We start from the raw sequence: 19,986 nt of genomic DNA, 5'->3' as shown, positions 1-19,986 counted from the left end.
TTGAATAACTATTATCGACAAATGCCCTCCCAATTCCAAGGTATTTTTCTCAGACTCTTTGATTACCAGAATAACAAAGTCCATTTCTTTCTTGGCCTTAGGCATACTCCCAGCTTCCAATTAAAACTGTGCACATCACCATATCAAATAATTATACAGACTAGTATGGACATATGAATGCTAGCTGCAAAGGGATACACAAAAATGAAAGTAACTAGGTTGGTATTATAACACTTGTCACCTTCTATTGCTGCCATAACGAAATACCATATAGTAAGTAGCTTAAACAAAAGAAATTTATTTTCTCACAGTTCTAGGACCTAGAAAGTCTGCCATCAAGGCACTGCCAGATTCAGTTTCTGAAGGGGGAAAGAGTGATAGATAGAAAAGGAGCACTCTGTTGCATCTACATATAAGCCCACTGATTCCATCATGAGGACCCGACCCTCAGAACATCATCTAAACCTAATCAACTCCCAAAGGCTCCATCTCCAAGCATTACCATATTGTGAGTCAGGACTTTAATATATAAATTTGGGGGGGGGGGGTTTCAGTCCATAGTCCTTGATATATAAAATAATATTTTCAAAGTCCATGAAATAGTTTTAGAAATTAATTTTATTTTATGCAAAAAAACTGAACTCCAAGTGAAACTGTTTTTATAGGCCAACATCTCTGAACACCTTGCAATAAAATTTGAAGCCAATATAAGATGATTAACAAATATTAAATAATAGAGAAACTAAGGAAAGCTTCTCCTAAATAAATTCTATTTCCAAGAATAAATCAAAATTCTACTCATAGACGATTTAATAATAATGATAATAACAGTAGCACACATCAGAACATAATGGGATGTGTTCAAAGCTGCTCTCAGGAAAACTCAGAACTTTAAATGCTTTTATCATTGAAAAAAATGAAGCATACAGATAAAGATATAGGAACAACAAAAACAAATTAATTAAGAAAAAAACAAAATGAAATAAAAAATAGAAATTAAAAAAGAAACGAATGTATAAATCTAATAGCTAAATCGATGGCAATGCTAATTAGAAAAAGAAGACCCAAAGCAAATGACCTGATTATACAGACTATGACCAGATAAAAAAATATTGGGGGGGAAAACTTCAATACATTAAAAATGGTAAAATATATAAATTATGATAAAATAATTTCCTAGGAGAATATAGAAGACTAAAATTGACTCAAGAAGAAGTAGAACCCTAAGAAATATAATAAAGATATAAGAAGTTAAGAAAATTCTAAAAGAAACTCTCCCTAAAAACATTAGGTCTAAATATTTTCATGGGAAATACACTTTAATGTTCACCTAAACATTCAAGGAACACATTATCCCTAGGCTACATAAATTCTCCCATGGTTTTTTGAGAAGGCATAGAAGAGAAGCTACTCAATCTTTACAAGTTATCATAACATTAGGATCAAATCCCTAATAACATTTTAAATAATCAAATTAAACTTCATGTGATAATAAGAACAATAAGAACAATGTCACCATACAAGTAGATTTAACCTGCAGTAGTTGATTATCTTAAAATCAATGTATTTTTTTGTTATCTTAGTTTGCCAAAAGAATAAAAATATATATTGTTATCTCAAGATGCCAGAAATCATACAATAAAATTTAGTGTCCATTCCTGCCCAAATGAAATTGAAGAATACTTTGTTAATACACATTAAAATCCTTCTGAAAGTTTTATATAAAAGCAATCAGACAAGAAAACCAAATATAAGCTATAAACATATTGAAAAGATAAAGCAAAATTAATCTTATATGTCTACACAGAAATCCAAGCAAATCAAACAAAACTAACACTAAAGTTAAAAGGCTGTGAAAGGAAAATTTTTAAATATTAAATGTAATCTAAAAGAGATCATTTCAAAGCAGCAACCTAAAACATAAACTGTCTGGCAATAAACTTTCTAAAAAATGTGTAGAGTCCATTGTGCTACCTAAAAGCCAGTATGAATAAATGCAGAAGAATTCTATGTTCCTAAAAAGGAAAATAATATTATAACAATTACAATTTTATATATATATGTATATATCCAGTAATATAACAAAATCTAAGTGAATCAATAAATGTAAGACAATCCCAATGAAACTTGAATGCACTTTGTTGGAACAAATATTCAATGATACTCATTATACATGTATATATCTGTATCTGTCGGTCTCTCCATGTATATATAACAACCTATTTATTTAGGGTACATTTCTAGTCATAGATTTACTAGGTTATATATATTATTAGATTATTCACACACAAAAAATCATATCCAGTTAGGCTTTCCAGAATCAACTTTGCCTATTTCTCATTCTTTTTAATCTCTTCAGTTTGTTAAGTGTAACTAGTCCATTAACTATTTTCATTTGTTTTGTTCCCAGTACTAGAAAGCTTGAACCTTTTTCTTAAGTTTATTAACTATCTTTACCTCTCTATTTTGTGTGTGATTTTTCAACAGCTTACAGATGAGGCTTATCATATATTGTTTGCCTCCAAAAATATGAATAGCCTTTAAAAATATCTGGCTCTTTTTTAAATACTTAAGATTTGAAAATTACAAGGTGCATTTTTTCTACTTGTATGTTACATTTAAATTTATACACTTACATGAATTTAGTTTGTTCTCTTTTGTAGACATAATGGTGGCTGAATCCTCCTGAAACTATAAAATAATAGTTCAAAACTTGAGAAATTGTTTCAGTGCTGTAGATAAGCAATGGCAGTGGTGGTAACAATGCAGGAGAAAAATGGCCAGACTTGAGAGATAATGTGGACGTTTTGTCCCCAGAGATTGGTGAAATCATTATGGGGCTTGATTTTAGTCAATACTAATGAATTTGTGTATGAAAATACTTTAATTGTCTAGTGTGTATAAGTTATCCTTCCTATAGCTATGAAAAACTGTATTTTTATAATCTGCATATATAGCAAATAATTATTAAAATAGGTATAATAAATTCATCTAAAAATGCACTGTGGCATCAAAGACATGCTAGCTTTGGGGCATAATATATAAAGCTGTATCTGGAATTTTACCAATTCTAGATATATGTATAAACCTCATTCCTTATGATGTAAAACTCCTTTACACTCTAACACAGAGATAAGAGCTGAGGGTCTGTTATAATGCATGCTATGTGTAAAATATGTTTATTCCCTAATCTGATATTTATTTGTTAGATTTATTTATAGACAATCACTTTATTTTTTGTATGATTAAAAACTCATGACCTATGTAGCATCTATTAAGAATTTTTTAAAGCTTTTATGGATATTTCTATTATATCATATACTGACTAAGCTTTTAAAAGAATATTAAGAATATGTACAAAATACACAAAATCAAATATTTTAAATGAGATTTTAAAAGGACACTTTCTTTTACTTTATACTTCTTAAACTATACCTCTTTTTCTTATTTTCACCTATCAATCTTATGGAGAAATAATAACAGAAATAGGCCACTGATCCTAGTTGGTATTCCCTAAGAACAGTGAAATGAGATGAAATCTTTAGGAGGGTAGGGAAGAGAAGAGAATTCTCAATTTCTGCTTCAGAAGTAATATATGACAGGGATTAGTATAATTTATACTTCACTAACTGAAGAAAATGTTTCAAACTTGATTCATTTAATAATATTAAAGAAAAAACTGATTTAGTGTAGCTTAATTTAAAATGTAAGATTCTTCAGGTATTCTTGAATTCAAAACTTAAAAAAAAACATACAGAGTCATGCATTTTTCCTCAACACCTGGCCCGTATCCCTTATTTTACCCCTACAGAAATCCAGAAATGTGCCAGAGTCTGTACCTTGATGTTTCAAACCTGTCTCATTCTTGGACCTTTTCCTTCCCCTGCCCAAAGACAATGAATAGAAATTGGCAGCTCTTTTTTCCTTTTACATGTCTCCATATTTTCTTACGAGTTGTTAGTTTCATCTTATGCAGAATATTTTTTAGTGTTTTAGAATCTTTTCTTAGTGTCCAGACATGTTTATTGCAACTAGTTCTTCAGAGATGCTCACACTATTAGTTGAGTGATTTAAAACTCATTCTAACAACTTTAGTTCTTTGGTCTATTCAAACCAATATTGGCAATAGCTGTAAGTAGGTCTCAACTTTCCTCCAAGTCCCCTTTCTTATTCTATGTCACAAACTTTTTTTTTGCCTTTGAAGTTAATCAAGGGAATAGGATTAGAGCCTTTAAAATCTCAAAATATAAAGATGAAGCTTTCCTGTAGCTAACGTAAGTGGTGACATAAATATTTGGAGGCCAGATGATACTCTTTTCCTCCTACAGAGAGAAACTATTAATATTTAAGATCTCCTGAACTAAGCGAAAGAAATTATAAATATCAGCTTCTTACTATGGTGTACATGTGGGCCTTTTCAAATGCTGTATGAAAATATTCTTCAATTATAGTTTAAAGAACATTTATGAGTGGCTATGCATGTACCAAATCAGAGGCTTCAGAGATGAATAAACAGTTTTTATCCTAATGTTGCTTAGAATCTAGTAGTAACAATAATGGTAATAATTACTAATGTCCATATATTTGTGTGTGCGTGGTAAGTCACTTTGTTGTGTCTGACTTTTTGCGACCCTGTGGACTGTAACCCTCGAGGCTCCTCTGTCCATGGGATTCTCCATGCAAGAATACTGGAGTGGGTTGCCATGCCCTCCTACAGCAGATCTTCCAGACCCATGGATCAAACCAGTGTCTCTTATGTCTCCTGCATTGGAAGGCGGGTTCTTTACCACTAATGCCATCTGGGAATTTACTAGATACCAAATATTGTGGTAAATATTTTCGATAGATCACTTCAGTTAGTAGCTCTTACTCACTAAAATAATCCACCCCCATGTAACTCCTCTCTCAGAGTAGCATTTAAGACTTTTCTGCTGGACTTTATATTACAATGGTGATAGCCACAGATACTGTTTTATTTTTAGATTTGATTCTTTCTCATTCAGTATATTCAAAACCTTTTTAATGTCATTTTCCCTTTGAGCCCAGTGTTGATGGAACCCCACTATGAACTGAATGAGGATTTTATCAAGGGACATAGTATCCATATTCCCATGAAAAGGTATTTATATCTACTGCCTATATGAAGAGAAGGTTTCTGCTTCATATTCAGTTATCCAATCCAAAGACAACTTGAGAGCGTAACAAGGTAGTGTCATGGAGTGTCATTTGCTCATCAGCAAAATATGGTAATCTAAGCTTGGCCCCTTCAGCTTCTTCCTTAACAAGCAGAGTGGTCTGGGGTTAGTCTATTTAGGGCTGCCCACCTTAAGCTCACTGCTTAAAGCTAAAACCTTTTAAGAAACTCAAGTGCTTTGCAGTTTTAAAGTAGCAATTATTGTTCTCTCCAGCAACGAGTACAAGTCCTGTGTACAGAAAAATTTTCCTTTCTCCTATGGTGAAAATTTGTCTTACTCAGGTGTCAGTTCATGCTGAGGTCTTCAACTGACCCAGGTACATGCGCTAATGCCAGCATCTATGTAATCCGAAATCAAGCCACAGCAGACTGCACCCTCTAAACCTGGTCACTTGGCAAGGGTTCCTAAAAGCTGTCTTTACTGAGGCTAGTGAGCCTAGGATTTGCTTGCTCAGCTGTAAACAGTTGATACGTGCTGAAAAGCAAAAGTGAAGTCGCTCAGTTGTGTCCGGCTCTTTGCGACCCCATGGACTGTAGCCTACGAGGTTCCTCCATCCATGGAATTTTCCAGGCAAGAATACTGGAGTGGGTTGCCATTTCATTCTCCAGGGGATCTTCCCGACCCAGGGATTGAACCTGGGTCTCCTTCATTGCAAAGAGGTGCTTTTACCGTCTGAGCCACCAGGGAAGCCAAGGCCCCTGAATGGCTGGAGCTCCCTGAATAGCTCAGGCCTCCAAGGACTGTGCTTTTGTTGATTCTGTACAGACTCTGCCTGTGGCTGCGATAACCAACCAACAATATAACAACTCACACAATACACTGAATATCTGATGTATTTTTCAGTGACTCTGTCAAAATAGGCAGCCATTCATCTTTAGGCAGAGCCAACATAAACTACAATGATCCATCAAGGTGAAAATACCATGTGGCCAGTGCCTAATGCCTCCAGCCATATGCCTAAGTCAACAATTAAAAAACAACTACACAAATTAAAAAAAAAATTAAATGCTGACCCACATATTAAAATACAAGTTCCTACACATGAACTACACTTCCCAATATACTCCATTTCTATTTTTCATCAATTCAGCTCTGTCTACCTGATTCTATCATTCTCCTGAATTAAACTTCTCTACCCAAACTTCAGGTCACTTCCATGGGTAGGCTTTTTCACCATATACTTAGAAAGCAGAACTGAATATATGCTCTCTGTAGGCAGCCCAGCTCCTAAAAACAGGGAGTGAGAAAGTTGACTGGGCTGGGCTATGCAAACCCAATTCTCCTCCCAAACTCAGGCTGATGAAACAGAGATGTTATAATAAAGAATTTTCCTACATGTAAAGGCAAATTTAGGAATAATAAGCCACTTTCTCCCATAATTAATATTAATAAACCAAAAAGCTTTCTATTTTGAATACATTCCATAATCTGGCTGAAAAACATTTGAACTATTAAATAAGTTTATAATGTTGTTATTCTTATGCTATATTTTGTTATTATTATGCTTAAAATATGCTATATATTTAAGCATATTAAGACTGAAAATGACTTGATAAATTATAGGATTCTTTTTCATAAGTAGATCAGGTTACTAATTATGTACTCGAATTGGTATTTATTCATTTTTTTCCATTCAAAATATTCCCCATATACAAATAATTAATGACTTACAAAGAATTTGCTTTATTGTTTAAAAAAGTAAAATTCACAAATTGTCTGTATTTAAATTGATAACTTTTTACCACGTACTTTAAAAAGTTAAACACAGAAGTACTCATTCTGAAAGGTATCAGATCTTTGTATCACATGATAATGGACAGAGAACTAAATAAAACTGTAATGCAAAGACAGCTGTCTTTTGGAGGCTCCAACAATTCTCCTTATGGTGACTTTCTCATCCAGTTCCTTTGCCTCTGTGATCCCTCTTCAACATATATGTTTATTAAGCACTTATTATGCACTGGACAAATGCAGTCCCCTACATAGCTTAGGTTCTCAGTGTGGCTGCTGCATATCATTCTTTAGACCACTGTCTCATTTTTTCTTACAAATAATGGTTGGGAAGAATCTTATCAAACAACTCATGATGAGGTAGTAAGTATTCTGAATAGCTTAATGTACTTCTTAGTACCTGAGTTTCTGCATCTCATACATAAATATGCCTTAACCCCAAAGAATTAATTTACACCTGCATCCAATAAGGGGTAAATTTTCTTAGAATGCCTTTCTGGATGTCTTCAAACCTAAAAGTCACCTGCAAACAAACACATTCTTCTAGTCTCTCATAATAGAATGCTGCTTGATGTCTGGGCTGTGCTTTACTAGACACTAGAAATGCAGGTTCATATGGTGATAAATATATTCCCTATTACATTTATATTGAGTTGCTCTGTTTGCTGTTATCTTTGCCCCATAGAATTATGAGAAATGCTTTGTAGAAGTTGGAGACTAAAACATTGGTATGTTCTTCTAACTGCCTTAAAATTATTCCAGAATATTCCCAATTTCCTTCATTATGCACAAATTAGTGATCACTGTTCTATATCTAAAATGTGACTGATTTATTGATAGCTTAACCTGAGATGTTAAAAATGAATACTACACTATGTTTGTCTTTCTTTGAACTAGGAGCTGAAGCTAATTTTATGCTGAAAATTCATCCTCTGAAGAAATATCCTGTGGATCTTTATTATCTGGTTGATGTCTCAGCATCAATGCACAATAATATTGAAAAATTAAATTCAGTTGGAAATGATTTATCTAGAAAAATGGCATTTTTCTCCCGTGACTTTCGCCTTGGATTTGGCTCATACGTTGATAAAACAGTTTCACCATACATTAGTATCCATCCAGAAAGAATTCATAATCAATGCAGGTATCTAATACTAGACATGGACTTCCTAATGCTAAACAAGTTTAAAACCTTGTAAAATCTCATTTTGGTTTTATATCAAGGACTTACTAAATTATCTGTTTTTGTTTTAATTAAATGAGAAATAAAAATATTTATAGAGGAAGGACATTCCTATCTGAAAACTTCTAAGATTGAAGGGGGCTTTTATTTTTATATTTTTTCACTTAGTTTTTATTACAAACATTCAATAATCAGGCTACCATATATATAAATACCTCTTTGAATATTCTGTATTTCTTTTTTTTTATTGCTCCAAATTTGCTGAAGCAAGGCTTATCATTTTTAAAGTACTTATTTTGCCAGTATTGCACCTACATTTCCATTACTGTATTATGACTGTGTTTATAATTACATTGCTTATAATGTTATTTCAAAGAAAACTCAGCTAGCACATGGAGGGTAGGTAGGTCAAAAGATGAGGATTTGTTTGCTAAAAAGAGTTCTTTTTCTTATCATTTTGGAAGGCTGATTATAAATAGTGTGTGCCCTACAAAGAAAGGAAAACCGACCTTTAAAATACGAATTTCTCACACAACATTTAGCCTGTTGAATTTTCGAAGAGCAAATATAAATGTATCCAGTTCTTCCTTAACAAAACATTTAATTTTATCATCTTCTTTCTGACTTCCATATGTTGTCCAAATCACTTTACAGGGTATAGTCTAATTTACCAAAACAGCCCTGCTGTCTGTTGTAGTGGAAAAAGACTGATGCATCTCCATATGGAGCTTCATACACCTTCTCTCCAAGCACAGATGCACCTGAGAAATAATCCTTACCTTTGAGGACATCATGGAATTCTCAAAACAATTTTTATGAATTTTGACCATTCATCAATGATTCTACAAGAATCACTTTAAAATTAGCAAAATATTTTAAAATATCTAACAAAAGTATAGTATTTTAACGAAATTCCTAAAAATATTTCCCCAAAGTGTTTTTCAGTTGTTCCATGAACAAATGTGATAGGAAATCACTGAAAATTCTCATCTCCTCTTAAAAATCAATAGTATATATTAGCATAATAAAAGCCCTTAGGTGTCCTATATTAAAGGAACATGCTTAATCTTCTTTATGTTTTGAAACCAAGCCATTAATATTCCTACCTGCAAAGAAATATCCAGCAATATTGAGCTTTTCTCTGATTTTATAAAATATAGATTTTTCTCTAATAAAGTTTTATTGGCAAAAATAAAGTATTCCCTTCTCACATCAACCACACACTTTTACATGAGTAATATTTCGGATCTTTGAAGGACACACAGCAGAACAATTTGCATTTCTTCTTTACTCATACAGTGACTACAACTTAGACTGTATGCCTCCCCATGGGTACATCCATGTGCTGTCTTTGACGGAGAACATCACTGAGTTTGAAAAAGCAGTTCACAGACAGAAGATCTCTGGAAATATAGATACACCTGAAGGAGGTTTTGATGCTATGCTTCAGGCAGCTGTCTGTGAGGTAAGAAGTTTCATATTATTGAGTATTTGCTCAGATATAAAATTCCCCAAGAATTTATGATTTCTCTGTGATTTGTGGAGTGAAACATTGCATAAAAGAATACATTCTTCTCCTACCTCTTGTTTGTCACCAATGATACTCATTTTGGTATGTGTTCAGGACAGAGGGACTAAATTAGGAAAAGTTTATAAATAGGAAAAGATATAAGGGAAAGAAAAACTTATGTTCTTGGAAAATCATTTCCAAAAGGGCTGCTCTTTTCTCTCACTACTCTGCAAGGAAAAACCAGAAATAGCTTGTTGTCCTACTCACATCACATTAGGCAGTCTGAACTTTGTAAACCTGGCCTTTTCTTCCTCTGTTGGAACACCAGAAGTCTCTTGCCAGGAACTAGTGTGGTTTAATGGCTGTGGAAGAGGATATACAAATAAAAGTTAATGCTATTTGTGAAACAGCATTGAATTTATGCACATAACTCTAGCCTGACTTAATGTTTGTTAACTTATATTTAATGTTTACTTGAGATACAGACCACAGTAAAGATCTATGTGATTGTACAAGATCTAATTACATGTTTATTTTAAGAGTCATATTGGATGGCGAAAAGAAGCTAAAAGATTGCTGCTGGTGATGACAGATCAGACGTCTCATCTTGCTCTCGATAGCAAATTGGCAGGCATAGTGGTGCCAAATGACGGAAACTGCCATCTGAAAAACAACGTCTACGTCAGATCAACAAGCATGGTAGAGTAACAATAGCCTATTAGTAATTATGACTCTTTGGGTTAGTATAAGTTTAAATTGGCAAATTCAGCTGTCCCTGTACCAAGAAATTACCTAAAGGGTCATGATCCAGAGTCAGGACAAGTCATGAGAGACAAGTTACAGAACAATGCAATCTATAAATTTTGATCAATAAAATGTAAGGCTGAAATACATGGATAACATCTAGTAGCTGACTCTCTAATGTCCTACAAAACAATGTGTAATTTATGAAAATAAAAGTGATAGAAAAGCTTACTTTTTTAGGCAACTGAAGAACCTTCAAAGGAAAAGAGCATATACATATATGTTTGCCTGACTACTTGTAGCTAGTTCTACAGGGTTAGTATTGAAAAACATATTAGAGATGAAGAAAAGTGTATTTGGCCTGAGGAATCCTCAGAGAAAAACAGAATCTAAGTAGAGACTAGGGGGGAAAAGGAGTAAAACAAGGTTGGCTTTCAATATTTTATATTTCACTCCTTCCTTCTGAAGTTTATCTGTATTTGGGCTTCCCTGGGTGGCTCAGATGGTAAATAATCTACCTGCAATGCTGAAGACCTGGGTTTGATTCCTGGGTCGTGAAAATCCCCTGGAGAAGGGAGCTTCCTGAGGGTTAGTTTCACCTCTGAATCATATATTTAAATACAATCTCCTAGAGCCGTATTTCCCAGCATTAGCTATTCTACATGTAGAAAATCAATTGCATAAAGCATCATTTATTTTTGATGTGATCCCTGTTTATACATGCATGCAAATGTTAGAACAAAAGCTTCCAAACTTTCTTATATTGTGGCACCTAGCTCTTAGTAATCTTTACCCTGGTACACATAGGCAAAACAAACAGACAGCCTGACAGTTCTGTTTATTAAGTAGTTAGGGCCAAATAACATAACTACTTATGTTCTAAAAACCTAGTAGCCAGTTAAAACAATAATACAGATGAATCATTTGTGTCATTCTTAGTTATAATGGGAACTTCCCAAGCCTTGGAATCAAACAGGACATAGCCACCCTCACTTTCTGTTACATACTGATTTTCATGCTGCTTAGTTTTGCTAAGATATGACATCATGTAAAAGAACAGAGCCAAATGTAATCATAAAGCAGTGAACCACTTCCAGCTGGTAGTTCACGGATACTTGACAGATGTCAAGTATTACTATGCTTCCCTTAAATATTTAAGATATTTTGCAGCACCCTGGTGAGTGCACCACAGTGCCTGAAGACACCTCATGCACAGTTTGGGAAATGTAATATCAGAAGCATATAAATTATGATGAAATGTGTGTGGTTCCTATAAGTGAAATTTAAATAGTTTTAGTTAGTTAATCTTAAATGCCCTACCAGACTTTTTGAAAGTCTAAAGGAACAACTGCATTACCACATAAAACAAGATTAACCCTTGGTTGGTTTAGATTCTTGAAAGCAACCTCAACATTTAAAGATTTTTAAAGTAGCTAGAATTTGAATTTTAAAATCTAGGATTTGGAGTTATTCCCTTAGTGTCTTTCTTATTGTTGATTCTCTCCTACTCAGTCACATTTCACTTCAGTAGATTCATCCATTTTAGTCATTTATTATCTTTCCTTCTGTTCAATCTCTTTTAATCTGAGATAGAGTTCTAATTCATTTACTGGGAGCTGAGAGAAGACAAGAGGAACCATTCTATTGTGAGAAAAGTAGAAGCTTTTTTTTTAAGGAAAAATAATAATTACATTATTCTCAAACTGCATTGCAATTATCCTTTTAAAGTTTTGCCAAGTCACTGAAGTCAGCTCTCCACAACTGTACTTTAGATGGTGCTGCTGCTCATCTAGGAAGGATTCCTTAAGGCAAAGAAATGTCCTCATACTTTTAGACATATTCCATGCCATATAACCTTATAGAAACAAAGTATAATTCTGATGGAATTTTACACCGTGTTTGGACTCATATATCAGGAATTTGGACAAACTATCATGAAATGTACTTGTCTTCTTGAACACTGTTTTACCTACTTAAAAGAATGAACATGTCACTGATACCTTCCACATGTCACTGATAGCTACTGAATAAACCAATATTGCTACTACCTTCGAAGAATATTTTACCTCATTTATCCCAGGCCTGTGTTTTAAGGATGCCTTTCCTAAGAAGTCTTATTCCCTTCATTTCCAGGGACACTGCCCTAAAACAAAAGAAATTGAAGCATTTTGATTGATCCCTTGACTGTGCATTTATACACACAAGATGTACTACTGCTCTGAAACCTCCTCTATCTAAAGCTACCCTGAGCCTAACTCTAAGCATATTTATCTGCTCATATTAAAACGACTTCTATTCTCTCCTATTCAGCCATTATAGAGGAATTTGAAAAGATAAAGTTTAGATAAGCAATAAAATATTTTGCTTCTTAGTTTTATCTCCAGCAGCCAATACCAGTAATGTTGAATAGTATCTGGGCCTCTTGGTCCAAGACTCTGGTTCTTTCATTTATAAAAGGTAATAATTGATAAAAGGCATTTCATATGTCTAATTTACATCATCCAGAGTTCTACTGCTTATTCACATAGCTATTTCATGAGGATCAATGTGAATTTCAGAATAGTAACATCTACCATGATTTGAGGTTTTATTAACTGAAATCACTGTTGCTACATACAGTATCAGTATACTGCATACAGTACAGTGCATACTATATGAAATTTATCTTTATAACAACTTGGTAAGGTAGTCATAACTATCTTTCTTTTATAAACAGAAGAACTGAGGGTATAAGAAATTAAGAGACTTGACTGAGGACACACAGCTGAAAAGTTAATCAGTGGCAGAATCAGGGTTTAATCCAGTTCAATCTTTTAATAAATATGTATTCTTAACTACTTTGCCATACTGTCTCAAGGGATACCTAGAAGAAATAAGGTGGTGAAGTTCTTGGTGTAAATTTTACTCTACTTTCTAGTTGCAGTCTTACTTATAGAATAAATAAAATAAAGTAGATAATTGGTCTTATGTATATTACACAATGAGATAAAATTTTAAATAATTTATATTTAAACATTGTTATATTTTATATATGACCATTGGCAAATAATGTTATAGTATTAACTAAATTACATTTTCCACTGCTTTTTCTCCAAGTGCCAGAATGAAAAACTTGAGTAGTAATATAGTTTTATAATTTACCAGTTATAATTTATAACAGTTTAAAGTTTTAAAATTAATTCTAAAATGGTAGAGGTTAGTATAAAAATTATTAATGGTGTAGAAGACAAGTTGTTGATACTGAGGCTTTAGAATTTCATCCTGTTTCCCTACCCAGCTCCTCCAGGGTGATTCCCAACCTCATTCAGAGCCCTCTTCACAACCATTCACCCCCACCCTCAACTAAGAGTAACGCCAGAGTCTCCAATAACAATGAAACGGGCCCAGGGAGCAAGTATTTGGAAGAGGCAAACAGGTCACACAATGAACCATTATTAATGAGACTTTTAAATATTGCTGTGACTCTCAGTTCTCACGGAGAGATGCAAATAGGCGAGATCCTACCACACTGCTAATTGTATTTAGTAGCTTAGATTTGGTGTTTCTGTCTCTGAACCTTTTTTTTTTTCTTTTTGTGCCTCATCATTTTAAGGTCAGTGATTTTTCACTCCTCCTCTCATTTAACTCCCCTGAAGTCCTTTAATTTATTTAGATTCATAGAAATTACTAATATGTCATAAGAATAATAAAGTTAATTCTAATATGGCTAAACTAAAGCATATAATCAAAACTTTCACCCTATTTCCTGATTCATACTTCATTTTTCTCTGCTTAACACTGTATAAAAAATTTTCAAAATTAAACAGATAAGATTAGTTTAGACTGTTAGCACTTCTGGGTTTTATGAACATGCACCATCAGCAAAGTAAATGGAATTTCACCCAGGCAAAAAGCACCTAGAAAGTTTTAAGTTTATATGCAATTTTTTAAAAAATATTGTTACAACTTTTAGTTTAAGGTAAGAGAGAACTTTCAGCAAGAGAAAAACAGAGTCACATACAGGGAACACCCATAAGGCTATCAGCTGATTTTACAGCAAGTTTTATAAAACAAGGGAGTGACATGACACACTTAAAAGTGCTGAAACAAAAAAAAAAACCCTACAAGCTAGGATACTCTGTACAGCAAGTTATCATTCAGAATTGAAGGATATATAAAGAGCATCTCAGATAAGCCAAACTAAGAGAGTTAATCAATATTATCCAAACTTAACATGTTAAATGAAAAAGAAAAGGCTGTAAAAAAGTAATAAATTATAGGAAGGGGGAAACACCACTGGTAAAGGCAGATATATAGCAACATGGTAGTTCAACTACTTAAATAAGCTAGTGAAAAGGTTAAGAGACAAAATTATAGAATCAACTAAAACTATAGTAAGTAGTTAAGGGATAGACATGAAAATGTAAAACATGATATCAAAAACACAAAAGGTAGAAAGGGGATAGTAAAAAATTTAGCTCTTCTACAGTACGTTTAAACTTAGATGACTATGGGCTTAAAACAAGCAGACATAGTTACACATCAACATATATGAACTCCATGGTAACCACAAATCAAACACCTACAATAGGTATACAAAAGCTAAAATGAAAAGAGATGAACTAAAGTCTAATACTAAACTAAAAAGAGACTAAAACTAAAAAGAGATGAACACAAGCATACTACTTAAAGCAAATCATCAAACTACAAAGGAACAGACTAAAACAAGAAGACAAAACAGAGAAACAACCAGAAAAAAGTAACAAAATGGCAATAAGCACATACCTACAAACAATAATTTTGAATATCTATGGGCAAAATGCTCCAATCAAAGGGCATAAGGTGGCTCATTGGATAAAAAAAAAAAAAGAACAACTATCTAACATGCTGCTGTAAGACACTCAAGTGAGAGCTACAGTTACACAGACTGGAAGTAAGGGGTTGAAAAAAGATACTCTATACAAATGGAAACAAAGGAAAGCTGAGGCAGCAGACCTGTATCAGACAAAGTAGACTTTAAAAGAAAGTCTGTAACATAAGACAAATAAGGGCATTAAATATTATATAATGATAAAGGGATCCATACAAGAGGAGATTACACTTATTAACATATATATGCCCAATATAGGAATACACACACACACAGAAATACAGGAAGAAATGGACAGTAATACAATAATAGTAGGACACTTTACCATCCCAATGACATCACTGGGGAGATCATCCAGACAGAAAATCAATAAGGGAACAGTGGCCTTAAATGAACCATTAGACAGTTGTAGGTATCTACAGGACATTCCATCCAAAAATAGCAGAATGCACAATCTTCTCAAGTATACATGAAACATTCTCCAGAGACCACATGCCAATTGCCTCGACAAATTTAAGAAGATAGAAATTATATCAAGCATCTTTTCTGACCACAATGACATGAACCTAGAAATCACTTATAGACAGAAAAGTGGGAAAAGAACAAAGACATGGAGACTAAACAATATGCTAGTAAGAAATCAGTGGTCAATAAAGAAATTGATGAGGAAATCAGAAAATAAATTGAAACAAATAAAAATGGAAACACAATACTCTAAAATCTATGGGATATACCAAAAGCAGTTCTAAGAGGGAGGTTTATAGTACAGGCCTATATCAAGAAATTAGGAAAAATTTAAATAAGCAGCCTAACTTACCATCTAAAGGAATTAGGAAAATAAACACAAAGTCCAAAGTCAGCAAAAGGAAGGGTATAATAAAGATTAAAGCAGAAATAAATAAATTGATGTTTATTTAATTTATTAAACTACAATAGAAAAGAACAACAAAACCAAGAGCTGTTTTTTTTTTAAACATAAAATTAATAAGTAACATAAAATTAATAAGTTGTTGACCAGGATAATTAAGAAAAAAAAAAGAGAGTACCCAAATACATAAAATAAGACATGAAAGAGAAGTTCTGCTATAATCACAGAAATACAAATGATCATAAGAGAATACTAAGAACAGTTAATACCAACAAATTGGACAAACTAGAAGAAATAGGTAATTTCCTACAAACACACAATATTCTAAGACTGAATTAGGAAGAAATAGATAATTTGAACAGATCATTAACTAGTATTGATACTGAATCAATAATCAAAACCTCCCGAACTAAAGTCCAGGACCAAAGAGCTTCAGGAGAATGCCGCCAAACATACAAAGAAGAGTTAATATCTATCTTTCTTAAACTATTTCCAAGAAGTGAAAAGAAAACATCATTTCCTGAGCAACTTTCACTTTCATTTTTTTCACTTTCAAACACTTCCAAACTGATTCTATGGGGCCACCTTTACCCTGAAACCAAACTCAGACAAAAACAATACAAAAAAAAAAAAAAATACCGGTCAATATCTCTGATCAACATAAATCATTATATCACTACATGCAGATAACATGATGCTATATATAGAAAACCATAAAGTCTCCATCAAAAAACTATTAAAACTAATGAATTAATTCAGTAAAATTTCAGGATACAAGATTAATATACAAAATCTGTTACTTTTCTATACACTAATAATATATTAGTATATATTTTCTCAGGAACAGAAAGCAAGAAAACAACTTTATTTAAATTTGCATCAAAAGGAATAAAAATACCTAGGAATAAACTTAACCAAGAAAGTGAAAGACCTATGCTCTGAAAACTATAAAACATGATGAAGCAAATTGAAATTGACAGAAAGAAATGGAAAGATATCCCATGCTTTTGAATTGGAAGAATTAGTATTGTTAAAATGGCCATACTACCCAAAGCCATCTACCCAAAGATGTAATGCAAATTCTCAATTACCAATGGCATTTTTCACATAACTAAAAGAAATTATTCTAAAATTTATATACAATCACAGAAGACCCCAACTTGCCAAAGAAATACTGAGAGAAAAAAACAAAATTGGAAGTATCATTCTCCCTGACTTCAGACTATACTACAAAGCTACAGCAATCAAAACAGTATGTACTGACACAAAAACAGACATATAGATCAGATACATAGACAGTCCAAAAATAAACCCATGCACATATTGTCAATTAATGTATGACAAATGAGGCAAGAATATACAGTGCAGAAAAGACAGACTTTTCAACAAATGGTGCTGGGAAAACTGACAGCTACATTCAAAAGAATAAAACTAGAACATTCTTTTTTCACATCATATTAAAAAATAAACTCAAATGGATTAAAGACCTAAATGTAAGACCAGAAACCACAAAACTCTTAGAAGAAAACACAGGCAGTACGGTCTTTGACAAAGATCTTCGTACTATTTTTCAGACCTGTCTCCTCAGACAAGGGAAACAAAAGCAATAAAAACAAATGGAACCTAATCAAACTGAAAAGCTTTTACACAGCAAAAGAAACCATCAACAAAATGAAAATGCATCCTACTAAATGTGAGATGTTTGCAAATGATATGTCTAACAAGGGGTGAATATCCAAAATATATTAACTGTTAATACAACTCAATATCGAAAAACAAACACATGTATTTTAAAAATGGGCAAAAGACCTCAATAGGCATTCTTCCAAAGAAGAAATACAGATGGCCAACAGGCATGTGAAAAGATGTTCAACATCACTAATCATTAGGGAAGTGCAAAATAAAACCACAGTGAGATATCACCTCATACCTGTCAGAATGGCTATCATCAAAAAAACCACAAATAACAAATATAGAAGAGGAATGTAAACAAAAGGGAATCATAGTGCATTGTTGGTGGGAATTTAAATTGGTACAGCCACTATGGAAAACAGTACTGAGATTACTCAAAAAATTAAAGATGGAACTAAGATATGATCCAACAATTCCACTCCTAGGCATATATATCTGAAGAAAATGAAAATCAAAAAGATCTATGTACCTCAATGTTCATAGGAGCACTGTGTTCAAAAGTCAAGATAGGAAAGAAATCTGGCCATCAAGAGATAAATGAAGTTTGTGGTATATATATATATATTTCAATGGAGTGTCATGCAACTCTTGAATGAACTATTGCCATTTGCAATAACATGGATGGATCTAGAGGGTATTATGTTGAGTAAAATGAGTCAGACAGAGAAAGACAAATACTGAACATTTTCACTCATGTTGAATCTGAAAAAAGAACAAATGAATGACTATAACAAATCAGAAACAGACTCACAGATACAAACTGGTAGTTACTAGCAGGGAGAGGGATGATGGAGGGGCAAGATAAGATAAAAGGATTAAGAGGTACAAATTATTAGGTATAAAATAAGATACAAAGATGTAACATACAACACAGGGAATATAGCTAATATTTTGTAGGCTAGGCTATTATAGCTAATTGCTTATAATCTATAGAAACAGTGAATCACTATGTTGTACACCTGAAACTAATATAATATTGTAAAGCAACTACACTTCAATTAAAATAATATGTACGTGTGTGTGTGTGTATGTATGTGTATATATATATATATCACAGCTTTTAAAACTAACAAAATGCCCGATTTTAGCTTGCTACTCTACGATCTGTTTAGAACTGTAAATGCCATGTGAACAATAAGGACTTCAATAATAAAATTAGAGTAGACCTAATTTGAATGCTTCTCATGCTTGCAGAAAACTAGCCGGGAAAGTATTTATGTGAACAGTATTTAGGTGTTCGTTTGTTTGTTTTTTCCTAAAAAGTGAAAGCAAAGTTGCACATAGAATCACCTGGGCTAGGCTCAAAGTAGACTCACACTGCTTCTAATGCCCCTAAAAATGAGAAAAAATAATGATTTCCCAAAGTAACTCAACAAAAACAAAAACTGATGAAAATATTTATGAAATATAATGTTCTAAATAAATTATGTTTGGTTAAATCATGTTTAAAAACGCAGAAAATTTTTATTACCATTCTCATTGAACAGCTTACAAAAAATAATTAGTCCATGCCCCTCATTCACTAACTAAGGATATCAAGAATGCAATGGACACCATGTTGACAGGAGCCACAAATTCAAACACTTCAGGAACCAGGTGCAAAAGGTAAATACATGAGGCAAGTCAAAGCATATCCAACAGCCCAGCATCTAGCCTTTAGTAATGGTCTCCAAATGTCTTTTACTGAAAGCTGTCTTTTATTAAGCAGCTATGGTATTTGCTCCTTTACACTTGGGGAGCACCATCCAACATCCCAGTGAAGTATAGATATTGCTATTACCTCCATTTTATAAGTGAGAAGATGGAAGCACTAAAAGAATCAGGAACTTGTCTGTGGTCACACAGCCCAACATAGCAGTGTCTAGGTAAATGACAAGCAATGTGACATCAGGACATGAGCCCCTGAGTTCAGTTCAGCTCAGTCACTCAGTCGTGTCCGACTCTTTGTGACCATGAACCGCAGCACGCCAGGCCTCCCTGTCCATCACCAACTCCCGGATTCTACCCAAAATCATGAGCCCCTACTTATCATTAATTTGGGCTTAATAATTAGAAAATGGTAAATTAAACACATGTTAACCCATTTAATCCCCACCATAACCCTGCGAAGTAGATACTAGATACTAGTATTTATACCTCTTTTACATATATAAAAACTATATCACAGAGAGGTAAAGACAGATTCCTAGTGTCATGGAGCTAATAGTTGCAGAA

At 33.2% G+C, this 19,986-nt stretch overlaps 1 protein-coding gene across 2 annotated transcripts in view; it reads left to right on the top strand.

The window, feature by feature from the left end:
* Window positions 1-19,986, top strand: part of ITGB8 (integrin subunit beta 8) — a 98,164-nt gene that overhangs the window by 48,192 nt on the left and 29,986 nt on the right. Inside the window, exons 1-4 of one of the 2 annotated variants that reach the window (XM_027539962.1) lie at window positions 4,769-5,119; window positions 7,824-8,070; window positions 9,409-9,574; window positions 10,160-10,318. In XM_027539962.1, the coding sequence (XP_027395763.1) occupies window positions 7,841-8,070; window positions 9,409-9,574; window positions 10,160-10,318 (555 nt within the window). In that variant the 5' untranslated portion in view covers window positions 4,769-5,119; window positions 7,824-7,840. Of the gene's footprint in view, window positions 1-4,768; window positions 5,120-7,823; window positions 8,071-9,408; window positions 9,575-10,159; window positions 10,319-19,986 lie in introns of those variants that run through there. The other variant, XM_027539961.1, reaches the window with a different exon arrangement.

The sequence above is a fragment of the Bos indicus x Bos taurus genome, chromosome 4 (assembly GCF_003369695.1).
Source record: "Bos indicus x Bos taurus breed Angus x Brahman F1 hybrid chromosome 4, Bos_hybrid_MaternalHap_v2.0, whole genome shotgun sequence".
Classification (NCBI taxonomy): Eukaryota; Metazoa; Chordata; class Mammalia; order Artiodactyla; family Bovidae; genus Bos; species Bos indicus x Bos taurus.
The sequence above is the reverse complement of the archived record's forward strand: the minus strand, read 5'-3'. Positions and strand labels throughout refer to the sequence as shown.